Source organism: Physella acuta, unplaced genomic scaffold (genome assembly GCF_028476545.2).
Source record: "Physella acuta isolate Inbredline_101_S28 unplaced genomic scaffold, ASM2847654v3 ptg000207l, whole genome shotgun sequence".
Lineage (NCBI taxonomy): Eukaryota > Metazoa > Mollusca > Gastropoda > Physidae > Physella > Physella acuta.
In genome coordinates, this window is record NW_026731726.1 from 277,885 (window position 1) to 297,226 (window position 19,342).

At 38.0% G+C, this 19,342-nt stretch overlaps 1 protein-coding gene across 1 annotated transcript in view; it reads left to right on the forward strand.

The window, feature by feature from the left end:
* LOC131937314 (prestin) overlaps positions 1–19,342 on the forward strand; it is a 42,176-nt gene that overhangs the window by 14,103 nt on the left and 8,731 nt on the right. The window contains exons 2-11 of the mRNA XM_059294613.1: positions 10,410–10,549; positions 12,735–12,951; positions 14,378–14,488; positions 15,586–15,667; positions 15,723–15,867; positions 16,305–16,469; positions 17,026–17,190; positions 17,716–17,798; positions 18,104–18,251; positions 18,757–18,870. Coding sequence (XP_059150596.1) covers positions 10,410–10,549; positions 12,735–12,951; positions 14,378–14,488; positions 15,586–15,667; positions 15,723–15,867; positions 16,305–16,469; positions 17,026–17,190; positions 17,716–17,798; positions 18,104–18,251; positions 18,757–18,870 — 1,370 coding nt within the window. The remainder of the gene's footprint in view (positions 1–10,409; positions 10,550–12,734; positions 12,952–14,377; positions 14,489–15,585; positions 15,668–15,722; positions 15,868–16,304; positions 16,470–17,025; positions 17,191–17,715; positions 17,799–18,103; positions 18,252–18,756; positions 18,871–19,342) is intronic.

A 19,342-nucleotide genomic window follows, 5' to 3' on the forward strand; every position in this document is an offset into this window, starting at 1 on the left:
TATGGTGGAATCAGATGTCTGAACTAAAAAACAAAATAGCTAATGAAAGCTAATTGAGAAACATAAGCCCACGCTTCTCATTAGTTATGGATGCCTGATTTCAGTTGACCCCTAGCGTTAAAACTGCTTCATCTGACTACCTAATGTCTCGCTGTCTGATATTAGTAGCTACATTATCCGATGTTAATTATGTGTAAGCCATGGTCACTTCACGTGAAGATTAGTATATCAGTTGGTATCTTAAAACTTATCCCCTGTATCAGTACTATACGCTGTATAATGAAATCTAATCCTAAACCTTAACCTGAACCTAAACCAAAACATGAACTTTCCCTAGCGGCAAGCAAGAAAGAAGCGGACTGTGATTTTGTGTCGGTTGATGCACAGCTTATATTATCCGTGTCTTCATCTAACTCTCACCCTCAGATTAACACGTCCAACCGTAACACAATAATTTAACTAAGCGATCGTTATCAACCCTTCATGTGACTGAACCAAACCATCCTTACTGCGGTATGTAAGTAGCTCATCTGATCCTAAACAGTCTCAAGACTAATCCCTATTGCGTCACGTGGATAAGCCATCGTTGTGAAATGAACCTGGCTCATCTTTACCCGATTATATGACTATGTGAGCACTTTTATTCGACTCACCCATGTAACCCTAACCCCTCAATGTGAGATATCTAACCTCAGCCACCCTCCCCTCACAGAGAACAGTGCATTACCCCCCCCCCCCCCCCCCACACACACATTAACCCCCCCCCCCCCCCCGCCGGAGTAATTACACCCTGTCAATTACCCCCGTCAAGTAGGATATTACTCCGCCCCCGCTCATAGCTTAAGGTACAATTAGGTTTTGGGTTTGGGTTTGGGTTAGGGCTAGGGCTAGGGCTAGGGTTAGGGTTAGGGTTAGGGTTAGGTTTAGCTTTAGGTTTAGGTTTAGGGTTAGGGTTAGGGTTTGAGCTAGGGTTAGAGGTAGGGTTAGGGTTAGGGTTAGTTTTAGAGTCAGGGTTAGGCTTAAACCAAAATCTAGGGTTGGGGCTGGGTTTAATATTAGGCTGAGGTGATTGCGTAGGTTTCTACTTTTTCTTAATTTTTAGAATTAAGGTAAGATATATGTCTAGAGTTAGAGTTGTGGTCACGATTCTTGAACTTGGGGGAGGGGGATAATTCCACAGAGGGCCAATGATAGATGAGTAAATAACGGGGGTGGGGGGGGGGGGGTGGGGGGGGCGGGGGTAAATGCTCCGGGGGGGTAATTTCGGGGAGGGAGGAAATGTCCCGAGGGGTAATTGACGGGGTGGAGGTAATGTCCTAGACCCCCCACCCCACACAATTCGACTTATCTAACCCTAAACCCACAATGTGACCAACCCATCTAACCCTAAACCTGTGATCTAACATAGCCAACTTTCCCCTAGTCCACCCTTTGACAAAGCTTTAACTTGAAAGTACACACTTAAAAAAATAATCTTAAAACAACAACAACCCACCTCATTACTTGCTGTAGATGACGCACTGTGTGAACTAAGTGGTTTACCGTCCCCAAAGACAAGTGGACTGTACAGCCAGTTACGTCCCTTGTCATTACGTCACTTGCCTCTGTCTGGTCAGGACAGGCACTGACCCAAGAGATGGATAAAAAAACGACAAGCTTTTACTTAAGTCTGTTTGTTCGGCTGCCTGTCCGTTTGTCTGTCCGATTGTCTGCCCCGTGTCTCTCTCGTAGAGTTCAAATTTTGTTTAATTAATTTAGACTCAGACAACGCAAGACTAATTAGTTTTCAGTTTTTATTACCATCGAGAACTTTGTCATTATTAGTATCATTATATCACAATCAACACCATTATCATCATCTTCATCGATATTAAAGTCTTTATCAATAACAGTATCATTAGCAGTGTCCGTATCTATGTCAGTATCATGTTATTAGCACCCACACATAGACACAATTTGTTTGGATTATCATAAATTTATAAATATTTTAAAGGGAAAAAATGGAAGTGCTGCACCCCCTCCCCATCGCCCCACTCCACAGCGACTAATCAATCACCTGGCAAACTGCCAAGCTGGCTGAGACTGATAGACGCACTTGTCCCAAGTCGTCCCTTACAATAATAGGATTGGCAGGCTAATTATAGAAACCCGCTCAGTGAAATTTTTTGGCGTAAAACGTTTTTATTTTCCTGTGTGCTTTTTGAGTTGAAACCTTCAACTGTCAATAACCCCACAACTCTTTTATCGGAAGCTGAAGATCACCCCACAATCTTGATACGCAGACGCCACATAAATAAACACAAACAACCCAGCAGAAAAAATACACTCACCAAACCCAACCTGGCCAATTTGGAGATAATGACCAGGCAGTTTTAACTGGCCACCGCCGGTCTTACGAGGTTGCCAAATAGGCCAACGTGACGTATTCACGAGAACCGGCACACATCAGCTTTGTAATTTACAAAACTCGGAGATGATTTCCTTGAAATTTTGATATAAAAAAATGAAAATACACTACGTAGAAATAACCTGTAAGTAAACTAAATGTAACAAGTATTTACGTTTTTTTAAAGATCTAATATCGATAGCATTTTATTTTGAAACTCACTAAATTAAGAAAATAAACATTAAAAAAAATTACCATTAATATTCTAGACTAACACTTATTATTATAACTACAAATAAAGTACGTTTACTTTCTCATTTTATTGTCTTTAAAGTGTTGTTCGTGATGTCTCTTTATTCCTTTACAAAAGAGATTTATTTGAGTATTATCTGTCGCCTGTTGGTACCTATCTTGGCCCTGAGGAACAGTTGTTGTTCTAGAAATCATTGGTCTACAACTTGAGGAGCTAGGGGTTGTCCATTTATGACGTCCACACACATTTAGAATTTTAGACTCCCCCTCCCCCGTTTACACGCGTTCACTTAAGACGACACCCCCCTCCCACCCCTCCTCGACGTGGGCGTACACAGACATTTTTAGTGTACCTCTCAAAACTTACTACAAATTTACAATTTCAATAATATTTTAGTGTACCTCTCAAAACTTACTACACATTTACAATTTCAATAACATTTTTAGTGTACCTCTCAAAACTTACTACACATTTACAATTTCAATAAGATTTTTAGTGTACCTCTCAAAACGTACTACACATTTACAATTTCAATAACATTTATAGTGTACCTCTCAAAACTTACTACGAATTTACAATTTCAATAACATTTATTTTGTACCTATTAACTGTTATACGGATTTAACGTTTTCAGTATTTAATATTATTAGGTCTGGATATTAAAAGTAGAATGTAGAGTGTAGAGAAAAAAAATAGTATGTATTAAACGTCAGAGTATAATTATATTATTTATTTCAATTATTTTCCCCACGCCAAGTACTAAACAACTGTGTGAGTGTGTGAGTGTGGGTGGGACAAAATGCTTAAGTCTTATCAATGAACACTTAACCTTCCCCTCCCTCAGTACACAAGTTCCATTTTTTAAACGGACCTCTCTTATCCCCTTCCTTGTGGGGGTCTTAAAGCGGATCACCCCCTTCAAAATTTGACCAAAGACCCGCAGACAAACATACGGACATTGTGGAATTAAATTAAAATGTAGGAATGTTTGCTAAAGGAAATTATTATTTAATAAAGATGATTGTAAACAATTGGATAAAGTTAAGGGTATGTTATAGTTCTATAATGTGTACACTATCACGAATGTGTTTTTCCTCCTGTTATGGTTTGTCTCTGTTGAATGTAGTAGCATTGAGCACCTTTACACCCAGAAAGTAAACATTCATTAGGATAGCAAAATGTTGATGAAAAAAAAATTTAAACCATCGCGTAAAGTTTGTCCATTGATGCTATAATAATACTGCATTATTTTTCATCATTAGCCACACTTTAACCCTAAAACCATTACATTTGCAAATTTGAAACTGTGCTTTACACGTCAGAATCAGACCTCAGTATTTAATTAATTAATTAATTAATTATTTGCATCAAACTTTATTATCAACTATTTTTTTATAACCATCCATTTTTTGCGTATTTTATTACCGAGCCTTTATTAGACTTTTTAATCGATAATGAATAACAAGGGAGGGGACTAATTAAAGGAATAGCAATCTTTAAAATATTTTAAACGTATCGGTCCTCTCCCTTCAATGACCTTTGTGCCAAACGCTAGCCGCATTATTAACTGTAAAAAAAACGAATTTCACTTTCATTTTACGAATTACATTAAAGCCAAGCTGTCACGTTCTCGTTGAAACTTAATTAGGTAAAAACAGAAACAAAATTAAGTTCAAACCGCTTAACGGAGTTTAATTACCACAATAATTTTTACAGTTTTTCTTCATAATACAAAAACATTCAGTGCAACGCTATATGGTCGCCTGAAACTATTCCTTTAAATCATCTCGTACTTCGCGAGTATGATAAACCTCAGTAGATCATTGACCTCACCGCCCTCACTCACCTGTCTAGTATTATGCTCATAATCCTAACTCACCTGTCTGGTATTATGCTCATAATTTTAACTCACCTATTTAGTATTAATCCCCCCCCCCCCTTTTTTTTTGGATTAAGCTTTAGCATTTCGTTTAACTCTTGCATTGTTAATCTCCCACTTTATTTAAACTATTCCCTTAACAATTAACTTGTTAAAGCTCTTTCTTAAGCTCCATACCTGCATTTAGCTTAAACAGCATTAAGCTCTCACTTTTCAAATGTACCCACTGTATAAAGCTGCTGTGAATGTCATACAATGTCTGATGGGTACCTGGCTCATGTTTGGGAATGTAAAGGCGGCAGGGCATAGTGCTGACCACATTATTCCTTCAAATTGCCGAGGTCACTGAAACAGGTGAACTCTAGTTCACCTGCTCAGTGGATCGTCAGGTTCGAAAGCGTAGCTAACTTACCAACCCTAGTCCTAAACCTGACCCTAAGTAGGCGAAACTCTATCAACAAGAAACTACGGGGATTTTAATTATGTGAAGTGTTAATGGGTTACTTTTAAAAAAATTGTAGCTTTCTGTTTGGAGGTACCATCCAGTCATTAATACGCATCCGTACCATATCATTAACCACATCGACTTTAATTAACTTTACTGATCAGGTAAAGGATTTAAAAGATGTAAATGACAAACAAAGCCACATGATACTTTCCCCAATGGACCTTCAAAATGGAAAAGTTCTAATTTCACGTTCTCTCAGTGCACAATTTCTAGTCTCTAATTGTAGTAATTCTTGTAGGAAAAATAAAGTAATTATTACTTTACTTACACTTGTGCGTGTAACTACCGGAGTTTCCTCCAGGCATCTCTTCAGGCCGACCCCCCTCCCCCCCCCCAAGAAAGTCTACCGCCCCCCCCCCTAACGACATGGAATTAATATAGAAAACATACTTTTACAAGTGTCCGCCACCCCCCCCCCCCTCCCGGAAAATGTCCTCCCTTCGAAAATTTCAAGTTGCCCCCCCCCCCCCCTCCGGAGCAAAAAGTCTGGAAGAAACACTGCGTGTAACAATGTCAAATTCACAAGTAAAGGTAAGCCAACGAATAGAATGTTTACTCTAATTTATGGGCCAGTTTTTGAGAATGCGCCACTGTGGATAGCTTTGTAGAGATGAGCGGGGGGGGGGGGGGGGGATCAAATCGAGGAAGCCGAAATATCGGCCACTGGGGCTGACGTAGAACGCAGCGCCCGTCAAAACGTCTCCCGTCACGTCATTATGTCTGATCTAGGGGGCTGTGACGGTCTGTCGCTCAGCCCGTCCATTGAACCAATTGATCTGCCTTCAGTTCTCTCCCCTCATATTAGCTTGATTGTCAGGCAGGACAACTCATGGCCAACCGTAAGTCATTGTTATCTTTTCTTGCTTTTTCGAGTTTTTATTTTTTTAAAATAATTAACTTGATTTGCGAAATAAAGTTTTAATTTTTCTTGCTTCTATGGCAAGCTTTTTAAAAATTACTAAAAGTACTGATAAAATTAAAAAGGATAAAGGTTGACAGCTCCGATCTGTTCTTGGAAATATGACTTTAGGGATCGATGACAACCAGCTTGTTATTATCTGGCCTCGTTCACAAGAAGTCACTTAATGATGGGGCACTTTAGCCCATCTTTCCTCCGTCGGTCGCATAATGATGGCGCCAGACGTACACACGTGCACGAACACATGATGACGTCAGTAGCACACTAACACAGCGATGACATCAATGGCACATCAATACGATGAATTCACTCAACGATAGATACACATCATCACGACACACCAATGAACGTGTAATAGAACTTGTTTGGGTGTCTTCATTATACTTTAAAATGCACAGCGATTGTGGAGTTTCCCGTTACTAAATATAAACCGTACCATTCCGCGCTAATACAAGACGGCCGCAAAAGAAAAAGAAAATATGAAGCGTGGTACAACATTAGGAAAGATGAAACTGTAAGTATTGAAACCAACACGTAATTCGTTACTATGTTGGCGCGACGGACATGCTGGTTGGTGATAGTTTTAGGATGAAGGTAATAGCTGGACAGTTGAAAGCTTAAGATAGTTTCGTTAGTGGATCTCAGTTGTAGGATTGTCTAGCAGATGGCTTAAGATTGTGAATGAATCGAACCTATCATTTGGTGGGTCTAGATTAGCATCTGACCTGGGTGTTTTGTTTGATTTCTTAGGACGTCTCGGAATGTCTAAATGACGTCTATCATGATTTCTTAGGACGTCTCGGAATGTCTAAATGACGTGCATCATGATTTCTTAGGACGTCTCGAAATGTCTAAATGACGTGCATCATGATTTCTTTGGACGCCTCGGAATGTCTAAATGACGTCCATCGTGATTTCTCAGGACGTCTCGAAATGTCTAAATGACGTCCATCATGATTTCTCATGACGTCTCGAAATGTCTAAATGACGTCCCTCAGTAGGACGTCTCATACGTTTGTAAAGGACGTCCGTCAGGCTGACGTCTATGAGTAAAGGACGACTAACTGAATGACGTTCCGGGTTAAAGACGTTCACCAGAGCGTGTGTAAAATAGGACGTATAAATATAACGTCTCAGTTTCTGAGGTACGTCCATTAATAGGGCCTCTCTGAGTAAAGGACGTACATAAGCAAGACGTCTCAATGTCTAAAGGACGTCTCTGAGTAAAGGACGTACATAAGTAAGACGTCTCAATGTAATCTCTGAGTAAGGGACGTACATAAGCAAGACGTCTCGGTGTCTAAAGAGCGTCTCTGAGTAAAGGACGTACATAAGCAAGACGTCCCAATGTCTAAAAGACGTCTCTGACTAAAGGACGTCAACTAGTCGGCAAGAAATCACCGAAGTTGTCCGTAGATGATGGGAAAAGTTGGGTAACAGAGCATGGTACTTGTTACATTAGTTTCCATGTACACTTCTCAACCTGTAGGGACAAATAAAATAGAGTTTATCAGTCTTTGTGACCTCAGTGTATAAAGAGATAGTTCGGCCTTTCTATGCGCAGCCGTCTTTACTTTCCCTAACATAACTCAGGTACCCACTAGGGACTTTCTATGGACGGGATTCGAACTCGAGACTTCCGGGTTAACTGTCGTACGCTCTACTCTCCGACCTCTCTGTCCCATCCTATCTTCATTAAACCACCATATAACTACCAGTCACAAGTAAGCGAGAAACACGCGGACACAAAACGAAACTACCGATATACTCAGACAATAATTTACAAATTTACTGTCGACATATTTTTACCTCTCATTGTCACCAATGATCGATCTACCCTTCCCTTTAATTTCTTTTCCTTGTCTGTGTTTTCAAGTCGTGTTTGATGAGGTGTGGTATTACCAGATTGTGTGCGCGTCTGTAAATTCAGACTGTTGAGGCGATGAATAGTGTTGTTTCATGTTGTTTGTGTCGGTTAGCCTAACTGTGTTAGGATGTGGATCGTGGTTAGGGGTCGTCCATAAATGACGTCACACTCGTAAAGGGGGGGGGGGGTGTCTGTAATTTTGTGACTGTGTGTGATGAGGGGAAGGGAGAAGGGTTTCAGATGGTGTGAGTCACACATTTGCATTACAGAAAAAGCAATGTTAGAAAACGAGTTTTAGCCGTTATTTCACGTTTTACAAAACGGTTTTAATAAACTGTAATAGGAATTGATAAAAATACTCTATGTTGACAGAGTTATGACAAGATTATGGAAAAATATCGATGTTTTAAGAAAAATTGAACAGCAATTTTGAGGTGGGGGGGGGGGGGGTTGTAGGCTGAGGTGTGACGTCATTTTAGGGGGGTGGTCTGGCTTTTTGTGACGATGTGTGAGGGGGGTAGGTAAAAAACGTCAAAAAAAGCGTGACGTCATTTATGGATGACCCCCTTAGGCTACAGCTCAACAAGGGGGAAAGAGAAGAACATTTTTTGTACTGCCTGGGTTTACACAGTATGGAAAGGGCGATACCAACCATATATATACTAGGCATGCTGCCCAGCTTCGCTTAGGCTTTCGAAAACATTGAGAATTTGAATGCTTAATTAATTCGCCCGAAGGTCCGTCTACGACCTCAAGAGTTATGAAGAGGTTCCTCCGTGGACATTTTTTTTCGATTTATAGCTCATATAAGGTACCGGTCAGTCGAGGTCAGTTTTGACCCCCACATCGTAGACTTTTCGGCCAACCGGCCCCCGTATTCTGTCGCACCAAGGCAAGATCATGCCAAATTTGAAGCGCCTGCGGCGCCGGGAAGTGCCCTATCGGACACCCGACAATCTAGATCTAGATCTAGATTCCTAAAAGAATTTTTTTTTTAAGTTTAGCCCGAGCATAATAAAAAAGAATACATTAACCAAGTTGACTTGCTGTGTCTCGAACCCGCACCACCTGCGTGGTTTAATGTACACTAACATCTCCGCTATTTAGGCACCTTATAAAATACGGAGAATGAAACACGTATTTTAAAATCTTAACTTACGCGAATATGCCTATTCTTTCAAATTAATTTTTTATCCCAAATTAGCCAGTTCATAACAAAGATTTTGTATAAAATAAATAAGTCTTGAAATAGTTTAGTCCTAATATAGAAATTTATTTTTGGAATTGATTTTAGAGAAGTTAGAGTCTAAATCTAGATCTTAGCGTCTACGTCTAGATCTAGTTATTGCGTAGATTTAGATTTAGATTTAGTCTAGATCTAGAATCTCTAGATCTAGAATCCAAATACATAAAATAAATTTTATGAGTTTAGGCCGGAAAAATTGTATTGTTTACATTTCATAGTGTACGTAGATCTAAATCAAATTTGAATGAAATAGTTCATTTCTTTTCATTCTAAACACGGCAGATGACGTCATTAGTTAATGTATAAGCAATAGTGACGTCACAGTTTTATGCGTTCTTTTTCACATATATTAATGCTTTTCCGGTTGCATAAATAATACTGTTTCTCTACATTCGAATACGCCTTTAATTTTTATTTTTCTTCTTTAACTAAAATTGTGGTTATACATTTAAAACATCTAACATATTATTTTCAACAAAATTCCGTAAAAAGTTCTTCATATATCGCTGCCGATTCTGACGTGATGTCCGGGCGAAATTTTTTTGCGGACAGAGAGAGAGAGAGAGAGAGATGTGCGAACGTGGGGATTTATATATTAGGATATCTATATATGTGTGTGTGTTAATATATATATATATATATATATATATATATATATATATATATATATATATATATATATATATATATATATATATATATATATATATATATATATAATATATGGGCTTTTGTATGTATATATTGAATAAGCCGTCAATACTGGACATTACTCCACCAGGAGGTAAAAACTTTTGTGACAAAGTGTAACAACACACTTTTGAATTGTTAGTAGTAATTGTTTCATAAGCTGTTTTTTTTTTAAAGTTGTTAACAAGAATCGATCAAAATAGGCCTACCTAATACTGATCAATCTCATTCTTTTTTAAAACAAGGAATTCTTATTTTGAGAATTTAAAAAAAATGCAATAGGGGGAGGGGGGGGGGAAGACTGAAGAGTGCCGTCATTTTAGGAAGGGATGGATCTGGATTTTTTATGGTAAGCTGGAGGGTAAGCATTATCACGAAAGCGTGATGTCAAATAATGATACAGAGGTTGAATGCATTGGTATGATTCTAAGAAAAGTAAACTTTGTACCTAGCTGAATCGTCAAATAATGTCCGAGCGTTTGATTTAGGATAACTGAATGATTATACACATACACATGTAATATGAAATTTTTAAAATGTTTATTTATTACATCCTATTTACATTCATCCCATTTTGTTGATACACTTTTTTTGGAAACAATTGTAACATTATGATGGAGCATTTTATTCTCTCCCCTGAGTACTGTCTTGTGTGTTACAGCCCCTGAATTGCATCCTTGTTTGCGAGATGACGCGGCCGATGGGACATCACACGCGGGCGGCACGTTCAGCGAGCTCACGCCCGAGGGGGACAAGGCAAAGGCGGCGCTTAAAAAACAGATGAAACGTAAACACTCGGCGGTAAGTAGGGCGGGGTACACTGTCCTTTTTTTGTTTGGGGGGGGGGGGGGGGAAGGGGGTGGGGGGCATGGTATAGTTTCTGTTTTGGCTGGAGTGGGGGAGCATGGAGGGCATGGCACGGTGTCCGCTATTTGTGTGTATGTGGGAGGGGGATGGGGGTGGAGGCAAATGGAGGGCGTGGTACAATGTCCTTTTTGTTGGGGTGGGGAAGGGGTTAATGGTACAGTTTCTGTTTTGATTGGGATTGGACGGGAGGGATGGTACAGTATCTATTTTTGGGGTGGGGTGGGGGTATGGAGGGCGTTGTACAGTGTCCGATTTGTGTGTGTGGGGGGGGGGGGAGACATGGAGGGAGTCGAGAAATATGTTTTTATAGTAGGACATAATGAAGTCTGTTGGGGGGGGGGGGGGGGTGTATGCTTGCTATATGGGGGGACGTAGTGAAGCCTGTTTATGTTACAGGGTCATAGTGAACTTTTTACTGTAGTTTTAAACCAAAATTGTATATCTTTAACTTTAATATCGAGACAAATAAAATTTAAAGTCTATCTTGTATATTATTATACTTAACAAAAAATTTACAATTGTGAATGGGTTTGATTGCTGTCAAAAAATGTTTTTCGACCTTGGCATTTGACCTTTCTCTCCCAAATCATCTCTCAAACATTAACTACGCCCCTCCCGTCATGTTACATTAACATAACTGCAGACGGTTCGGAGTTTATATAAAGCAAAAAAAAATCTTTGCGAAAGTTTGCCTTTTTATTTCTTGCGTGTTTTTTTATCTTCATCACCGAATAATTGCATGATCAATAAATAGGCCACGCGCATGTTTCGATGTATGTAATTTTTCAGAAAACACATTTTAAAAATTTCGCGTGGTGTTTTATATTTCTTCCCAGACCAGCAAAAAATATTTTGTAGTTACCTCCCATCTCCTCTAGAAGTTACGGCCCATTTCTCGTATTCCCAAATCACGACTTTCCGCTGTCGAGATTTCTTGTTTTGGTGGGCATGGTAGTCTGTAAACAAACATCGTATCTGCCTTTTTTATATTTTTTTTGTCTAAGCTTACTTTGGTCGTTTAAAAAATATTCCATCATTTCATATCATGGCTTAAAAAACCATTATCGTCGAAAAAAAGTTGTTTTGAAAAGTTTAAACGCAATTGAGGTTTGAATAGAGCACCGACTACATTCGAAATGCTCCAAATTTAAATGCTAGGAGATTCTCCAGGCCGACTACAGGGCTCATGAGATCATCAGAGTTTCTTCCAGGTATCTCTTCATCTCGCCCCCCCCCCCCCCCGAAAAAAACCTACCGCCCCCCCCCCCGAACGAAATAAAATTTATATAGAAAATATATACTTTTAACAGTCCGTCCCCCGCCCCCCCCCCCCGAGAAAATCTACCCCCCCCCCCTCGAAAATTTCAAGAGCCCCCTGGAGAAAAAAGTCTGGAAGAAACACTGAGATCATCGTCTTTAAATGGGCGATTACTGCGGCCATGTCCTACCGAAAAGTTTGATCTCAAAACTTGAAAGTTCTATTGATTAGATTCATCTTTATAACTGATTGATATATTAGGCATATTAGCTCTATTAAAAACAATAACTTTAAAATCTGGGCCCAAACTAGCCCTTATTCTATCAAGAAATTAGTTCCGTTTTAACTTCGATTATTTTTAAATGGGTCGGGTAGTCAGGAGGGAGATAGTATGGTTCATGGTAGCTACAAAAGTCTCGAGTTCAGACCCGGGCAGATGACTCTTCTTGGCCTGGGGACAGCAACGCATCAAGTATAAGAAAACCTACAGCAACAACTGCTGCCTTGCAGATTGTTCTTGACGGACTAAGGCTATAGAATCAAATCCAGAGAGAAAATCCTTAATTACGTTTGGGATACCCTATGCATAATCCAATAAAGAACGAAGAAGAAGATTATCCCTACCCAGATGATGATAGCTGATGTCGCCGATAGCAAAAAATTCAAACTCAAGCCGAACTTCCGCCCTGTCGTTAAAGGGTTAAAATACCGTTGTCAGCGAAATCGGCTTTACAAATGTGTTGCTGAGGTTGATCGACAAGTACCCTAAAAATGTTCCTTAGAATTAAATTATCCATACATATACTGGCAAACATTTTTGTAATAAAGTTTAAATCTCTATTCTATTCTTGCATCCAATAGAATTTGAATCCCCCAAAGAGGAACGCCATTTTGAAAAAGTCAGTAGAGAAATTAAAAACGTCCCTTAACTGCTGCAAATGTACCCGACGATCGTGCGGGCAGTACCTCAAGCGGTTATTTCCCTTCACTACCATCCTCAATGGTTACAGCGCCTTGTACGATTTGCCGTGTGACGTCATTGCCGGATTGACGGTGGGGATTATGCACATTCCGCAAGGTGAGTGGTCTGTGTTGAGCGGGGAGTTGTGACGTCAAATTATTATTTTTTTACACTAGTTGTAAAAAAATGTAGGCTTACGTTATATGTTTTCAGTGACAGCCATGTTTTAATGCTAAAGAGATAGTCGGTCATATGTCTATCAAATTCTGTTGTGTAGTGTAGGTCATTAAAGTAAATGTAGATCAATGATGCAAATGTGCTAAAGTCGGTCAGAAGTCTAACAAATTCTATTGTGTAGTGTAGGTCATTAAAATAAATGCAGATCAATGAGGTAGATGTTAATGTTAAAGAAATAATCGGTCATAGGCCTTTCAAATTCTATTTTATAGTGTAGGCATTTAAATTAAATGTAGATCAATGATGCTAATGTGCTAAAGTCGGTCAGAAGTCTAAAAATTCTATTGTGTAGTGTAGGTCTTTAAAATAAATGCAGATCAATGAGGTAGATGTTAATCCTAAAGAGATCACCGGTCATAAGCCTATCAAATTCTATTGTATTGTGTTGGCGGTTTAAAAAAATTAATGTAGATCAATGATGTTAATTGACATTTTATGTAGGTGTTCTTGCATAAATGTAAAACATACGAGTGGGAGGAATGAATATTCTGAATATTATGAAACTGTACGTCACAGGTCACCTACATTTTAGATGTTCGAACATGTAGGCCAATATTTGATATCTGACCCAGAGCCTAACCTTACCCTTATAACTCTTACCCAAACTAACCCTGGTGTAAGCATACTGATTAGCTTCCAATACCTAAATCTAACCCTGGTCTTAAAGCTGAACTCAAAATTCCACCCTAGCCATGAAACATACCCTATTTAACACCCTGATCCTAAATCTAACACTTATCTAACCTAACCCAGCTTAACATAACTCCAGCACTTCCTATAACCCAAACAACAACCTTGTGTGGTCACCATGAAACACCTGTACATATTGATGTAAAGACCCACGTAATGACCTACATAAAGACCCACGTAATGACCTACATAAAGACCCATGTAATGACCTACATAAAAACCCATGTAATGACCTACATAAAGACCCACGTAATGACCTACATAAAGACCCATGTAAAGACCTACATAAAAACCCATGTAATGACCTACATAAAGACCCACGTAATGACCTGCATAAAGACCCACGTAATGACCTACATAAAGACCCATGTAATGACCTACATAAAGACCCACGTAATGACCTACATAAAGACCCATGTAATGACCTACATAAAGACCCACGTAATGACCTACATAAAGACCCATGTAATGACCTACATAAAGACCCACATAATGACCTACATAAAGACCCATGTAATGACCTACATAAAAACCCATGTAATGACCTACATAAAGACCCACGTAATGACCTGCATAAAGACCCACATAATGACCTACCCCACTGCTTGTCTTGCAGGTATGGCCTACGCCCTACTGACCACCCTGCCACCTGTGTATGGCCTGTACACCTCGTTCTTCCCTGTTCTGGTCTATTTCTTCTTTGGAACATCCAGGCACATATCTGTAGGTAAGTTTTGTTCCAGGCACATATCTGTAGGTAAGTTAAAAGTTCTAGGCACATATCTGTTGGTAAGTTAAAAGTTCCAGGCACATATCTGTTGGTAAGTTAAAAGTTCCAGGCACATATCTGTTGGTAAGTTAAAAGTTCCAGGCACATATCTGTTGGTAAGTTTTGTTCCAAGCACATATCTGTTGGTAAGTTTTGTTCAGGCACATATCTGTTGGTAAGTTTTGTTCCAGGCACTAGGCCAGGCACATATCTTTTGGTAAGTTTTGTTCCAGGCACATATCTTTTGGTAAGTTTTGTTCAAGGCACATATCTGTAGGTAAGTTTTGTTCCAGGCACATATCTGTAGGTAAGTTTTGTTCAAGGCACATATCTGTAGGTAAGTTAAAAGTTCCAGGCACATATCTGTAGGTAAGTTTTGTTCCAGGCACATATCTGTAGGTAAGTTTTGTTCAAGGCACATATCTGTAGGTAAGTTTTTGTTCCAGGCACATATCTGTAGGTAAGTTTTGTTCCAGGCACATATCTGTTGGTAAGTTAAAAGTTCCAGGCACATATCTGTTGGTAAGTTAAAATTTCCAGGCACATATCTGTTGGTAAGTTTTGTTCCAGGCACATATCTGTAGGTAAGTTTTGTTCCAGGCACATATCTGTAGGTAAGTTAAAAGTTCCAGGCACATATCTGTTGGTAAGTTAAAATTTCCAGGCACATATCTGTTGGTAAGTTGAAAGTTCCAGGCACATATCTTCTGGTAAGTTTTGTTCCAAGCATATATCTGTAGGTAAGTTAAAAGTTCTAGGCACATATCTGTTGATAAGTTAAAAGTTCTAGGCACATATCTGTTGGTAAGTTTAAAGTTCTAGGCACATGTCCGTAAGCTACATTTTAAAGTTTCAAGCACATATCTATTGTTAAATTAAAAGTTCCAGCTTGTAGTAGCTATATTTACTGTCATATCCTTTCCCACTGTAAACTTTCTCTACAAGTACCTTTGGTTTTAACCTTAACTCTCACCATAAACTTCTCTAAAGGTAAATTTGGTTCTTATTCCCACTATAAACTTTCTCTTAAGGTACCTTTGTGTATTTTTTTAAAGGTACCTTTGCTGTAGTTTGCCTAATGGTGGGGGGCAGTTGTGGACAAAGGTTACGTCGCCTGGCAGCGCCAGGAACTCCAGGGTGCCATACAAGACATCAACACAGGTCACAACCTCACACATTCCATAGACGGCAGCGTGGTGACTACAGCTGCACCAGCTACCAACAGCTCCGCCTCAGCTGGTTTTGACAACTTCTTTAGGACCAAGCACTTGACAGAGCTGGAGTCCATCAAAGTGGGTTACGCCATGGCCGTGACCTTCGCTGTGGGGCTTCTTCAGGTGAGGAAAGTAGAAAAAAATATTGGAGCTCATTTTTATGTAGAGAACAAGATAATGTTTAACTTAAAAAATAATTGGTTAGAACATAGTTCTTTATAAGAATGAACAATAAAGGTATTAAATAAATATAAAAAATAAAAGTAGCCTACTTTTAAAACTTATTTTTGTACATGTTGCCCTGCAAGTTATTTCAGTTGGGTTTACACTAATTAATTTAAATTTTTAATTAAATCTTTTAAGGTTTTAAATTCAGAATTTTAAATCCACCATTGATAGTTAATCAAAATCTTAAATTAAAAACAAACAACACGTGAATTATATTTTGAGGTTACTGAGTTCACAGTAAAATAGGAATAAAATTGACTACTATCTTAATTCCAATTGTTAAAATGATTTTGCTTTATATCGTCCCCCCCCCCCATTTTTTTTCCCTCCAGGTTTTCCTAGGGTTTATGAGGCTGGGGTTCTTGACGACTTTCTTGTCTGATCCCCTAATCTCTGGCTTCACAACAGGGGCAGCTATCCATGTTTTTTCTAGCCAGATCAAGTCAGCATTTGGGGTCAAAGTTCAGCGCTTCAGTGGTCCTCTTAAATTAGTTTTTGTGAGTTTATAAAGTTTGTTTTGTACTTTTATAGTTATTAGTCCATATTTATAAAAACTATTATTATTCACAGCAGATGAATTGGAATAATTTTTTTTTCCATTATTGTTTCACCAAAAGCAACAATTTGGATTTGCAACAATTTTTACCTCCTCCTTAACCCATTGCTACACCTCATCACAAAAGGCCCCCCCCCCCCCCCTAAATTGACTTACCTCAGCTCACCCACCACTCTCTTCATGAGTTAGGCCACTATTGATCAATTAGAATTTACACATAAGTCTTTTTAATAAGGCAAAACATCTTAAATTTAGTTTCTAACATTACATTTAAAAATGCAAAAGTGTGTCTTCACAAAAAAACTGAACCCCCTATCCACTTTAGGTGTGTGATGTTTTTACGTTCCTACTATTTTAGGCCCAATGCTTGCTTTTTTGTTTTTTCGTTTTTACTTATCCTATAGGCCTATTTCATATCTAACCACAGATCATGGCTTATTAAATTATTTTAAAAAAAAAGAAATGTCATTATGATTTTTCTTATGTCATTGTTGCAGGCTTATCATGATTTTTTCTCCAACATTCAAATGGCTAACGTCGTCACCATGTCCATAACACTGGTCACAATACTCGTCCTTGTAGCTATACGGGAAGGGATCAACAACAACAAAACCTTCAAGGCTAAACTACGGGGTATACCTGTACCTGGTGAGCTGATCGCAGTAAGTTGTGACACTGGATGAATTCTTTACAGGAAATACTGGGTCATGATTATTTTACAAAAAGCTTTGATAAATTCAAATATTATAACTGCTACCATTTTATGTAAGATAATTTTTAAAATAAAAATAAAATAATTGAGTTATTGCCCTTGACAATGAAAATTATTTACAATCCTCTAAAATCTTTATTGAGATCAGTAAAACTTGTTAAAAATAATGTTTGTTCAACCAAAATGTTTTAAAAGAGTGACTTCAATTTTGTCTTAAAGCTCTTTTAAAGGAACTAAAACTGAAATATAGGCCTACGTAAAAAGTAAATAGGATGAATGTATGAGTTAATAAAAAATTTCTTGAAGTAATCGAGCATTTGTAATTAAATATAAACCTACTCTAAACATAAAAAAAAACAACTACAAAATTCACCTAAGAAATTTTGTTAGACTGCTATTCAAATGAATTTCTAATCTTAATAAATGTATTGATAGATTATTAAAAAATGTAAGCATATTCTTATATTCCTTTTAGCTCATTGTTGGAACAATTCTATCCCATCATTTTCATCTACATCGAGAGTTCAATGTGGAAGTCATTGGACACATTCCCAAAGGGTTAGTTTTCAAGGAATATTTAGCAACTTATTAGTTTACCGTATGTTGTTAATTAATAGTTCAAAATGATACATTATCAACAGCATCAATCAATAACATCACTGAACTGAAAACTTTGGCAAAGAAATCTTGGATAACATTATCTAGCTTATAATATTATTAAATAATATCAACTCATTTGTGCCATACAAATAAATTAAAATTAAAACAGAACATTTTGAAATAAAAATTATTGAAGCAAAAAAAGCCTATTTTTTAAAAAAAATATTCAAATTAATTTGAATAAATTTTTGTTTGTTCAACAGTTTCCCCACAGCAAGCCTAACATTTGTAAAATATTTGCCTGATGTCATAGGGGAATCATTTGCCATTTGTTTTACTGCTTTTGCCACATCATTTGCCATCTCCAAAATCTTAGCTGACAAACACAATTACATTGTGGACTCTAATCAGGTGAGAGAACATGGGACAAAAACATCTAGTTGGCCAGATCAGTTTTTGTATCTATTTGCCAACCCAGGGTATATTTCTGTATTGTGGTGTAAGATTAGTTTTACATATAGTTGCCAAGTAAAAGGTTATTTTTTTTTAATGAGATGGCCAGATCATTGTCATATCTAGTTGCCAATTTCATCTGAGTCTAGTTTCTGATATTGGGGTAGCATGTTTGGGTGGTAGAGGTGACAAAATTCAATAACTTGGGTCCAGATATTTTTGATGCCCCTCATCCCCTCCAACATCTGATGGCTACCTGACTTCATTCTGAGAAAGTGAAGGTTACTAAGCATAGTGCTCATCACACAATCCATTATTATTAAAATAAACATTTGTTAAAAAGTCTTTGTCTACCTTTTTTAAAAGACGTAGTACTTTTCTCTTTACTGCTGCTGCTATGGGTTGTTTTGTTTATACGCAAACATTGTTGCTTTTTTTGTAATGAGTGCTTGTTATGTTTCAGGAGCTAATCGCACATGGAGTCAGTAATGTCTTAGGCTCAATGTTCTCATCTTTCTGCAGTGCTGCGTCCTTGTCCAGGAGTATGGTGCAAGATGGCGTTGGTGGAAGAACACAGGTACGTTGTTCTAATATTAGAAGCACATATTTAGAAAATAAATAAATATAAAAGTTTGATGAAGAATCTAGGCATGACCCAACAGCTGAAAATGGCACCAATTTGTTTTGTTAGTAAACTGCTAGGCAGACCTAGTACTAATGCTAACATTTTTAGTTTATCAAATAAAGGTAGTTAGTACTAAGCTCTAAACATGGCTATGTTAGTAAAGTGTAGAGGTTTAAAATCTTCAACAATTGAGAAGATATCAATAATTAAAATATGGAAAGTGTAACTATCATAGCTTGAAAGCTATTAGTCCATACAATTTAGTAAAAGTAATATGCAATTTTTAGTTAAGGTTTAAGGGGAGATAAAAAGCATTGGTTCATTTTTAAATGGACAAGGAGAATGTTACATAAATTATTCTGCACTAGTACATGTAGTCTAAATATGACATCTGGTACATGTCACCTAGACATGACATCCATGA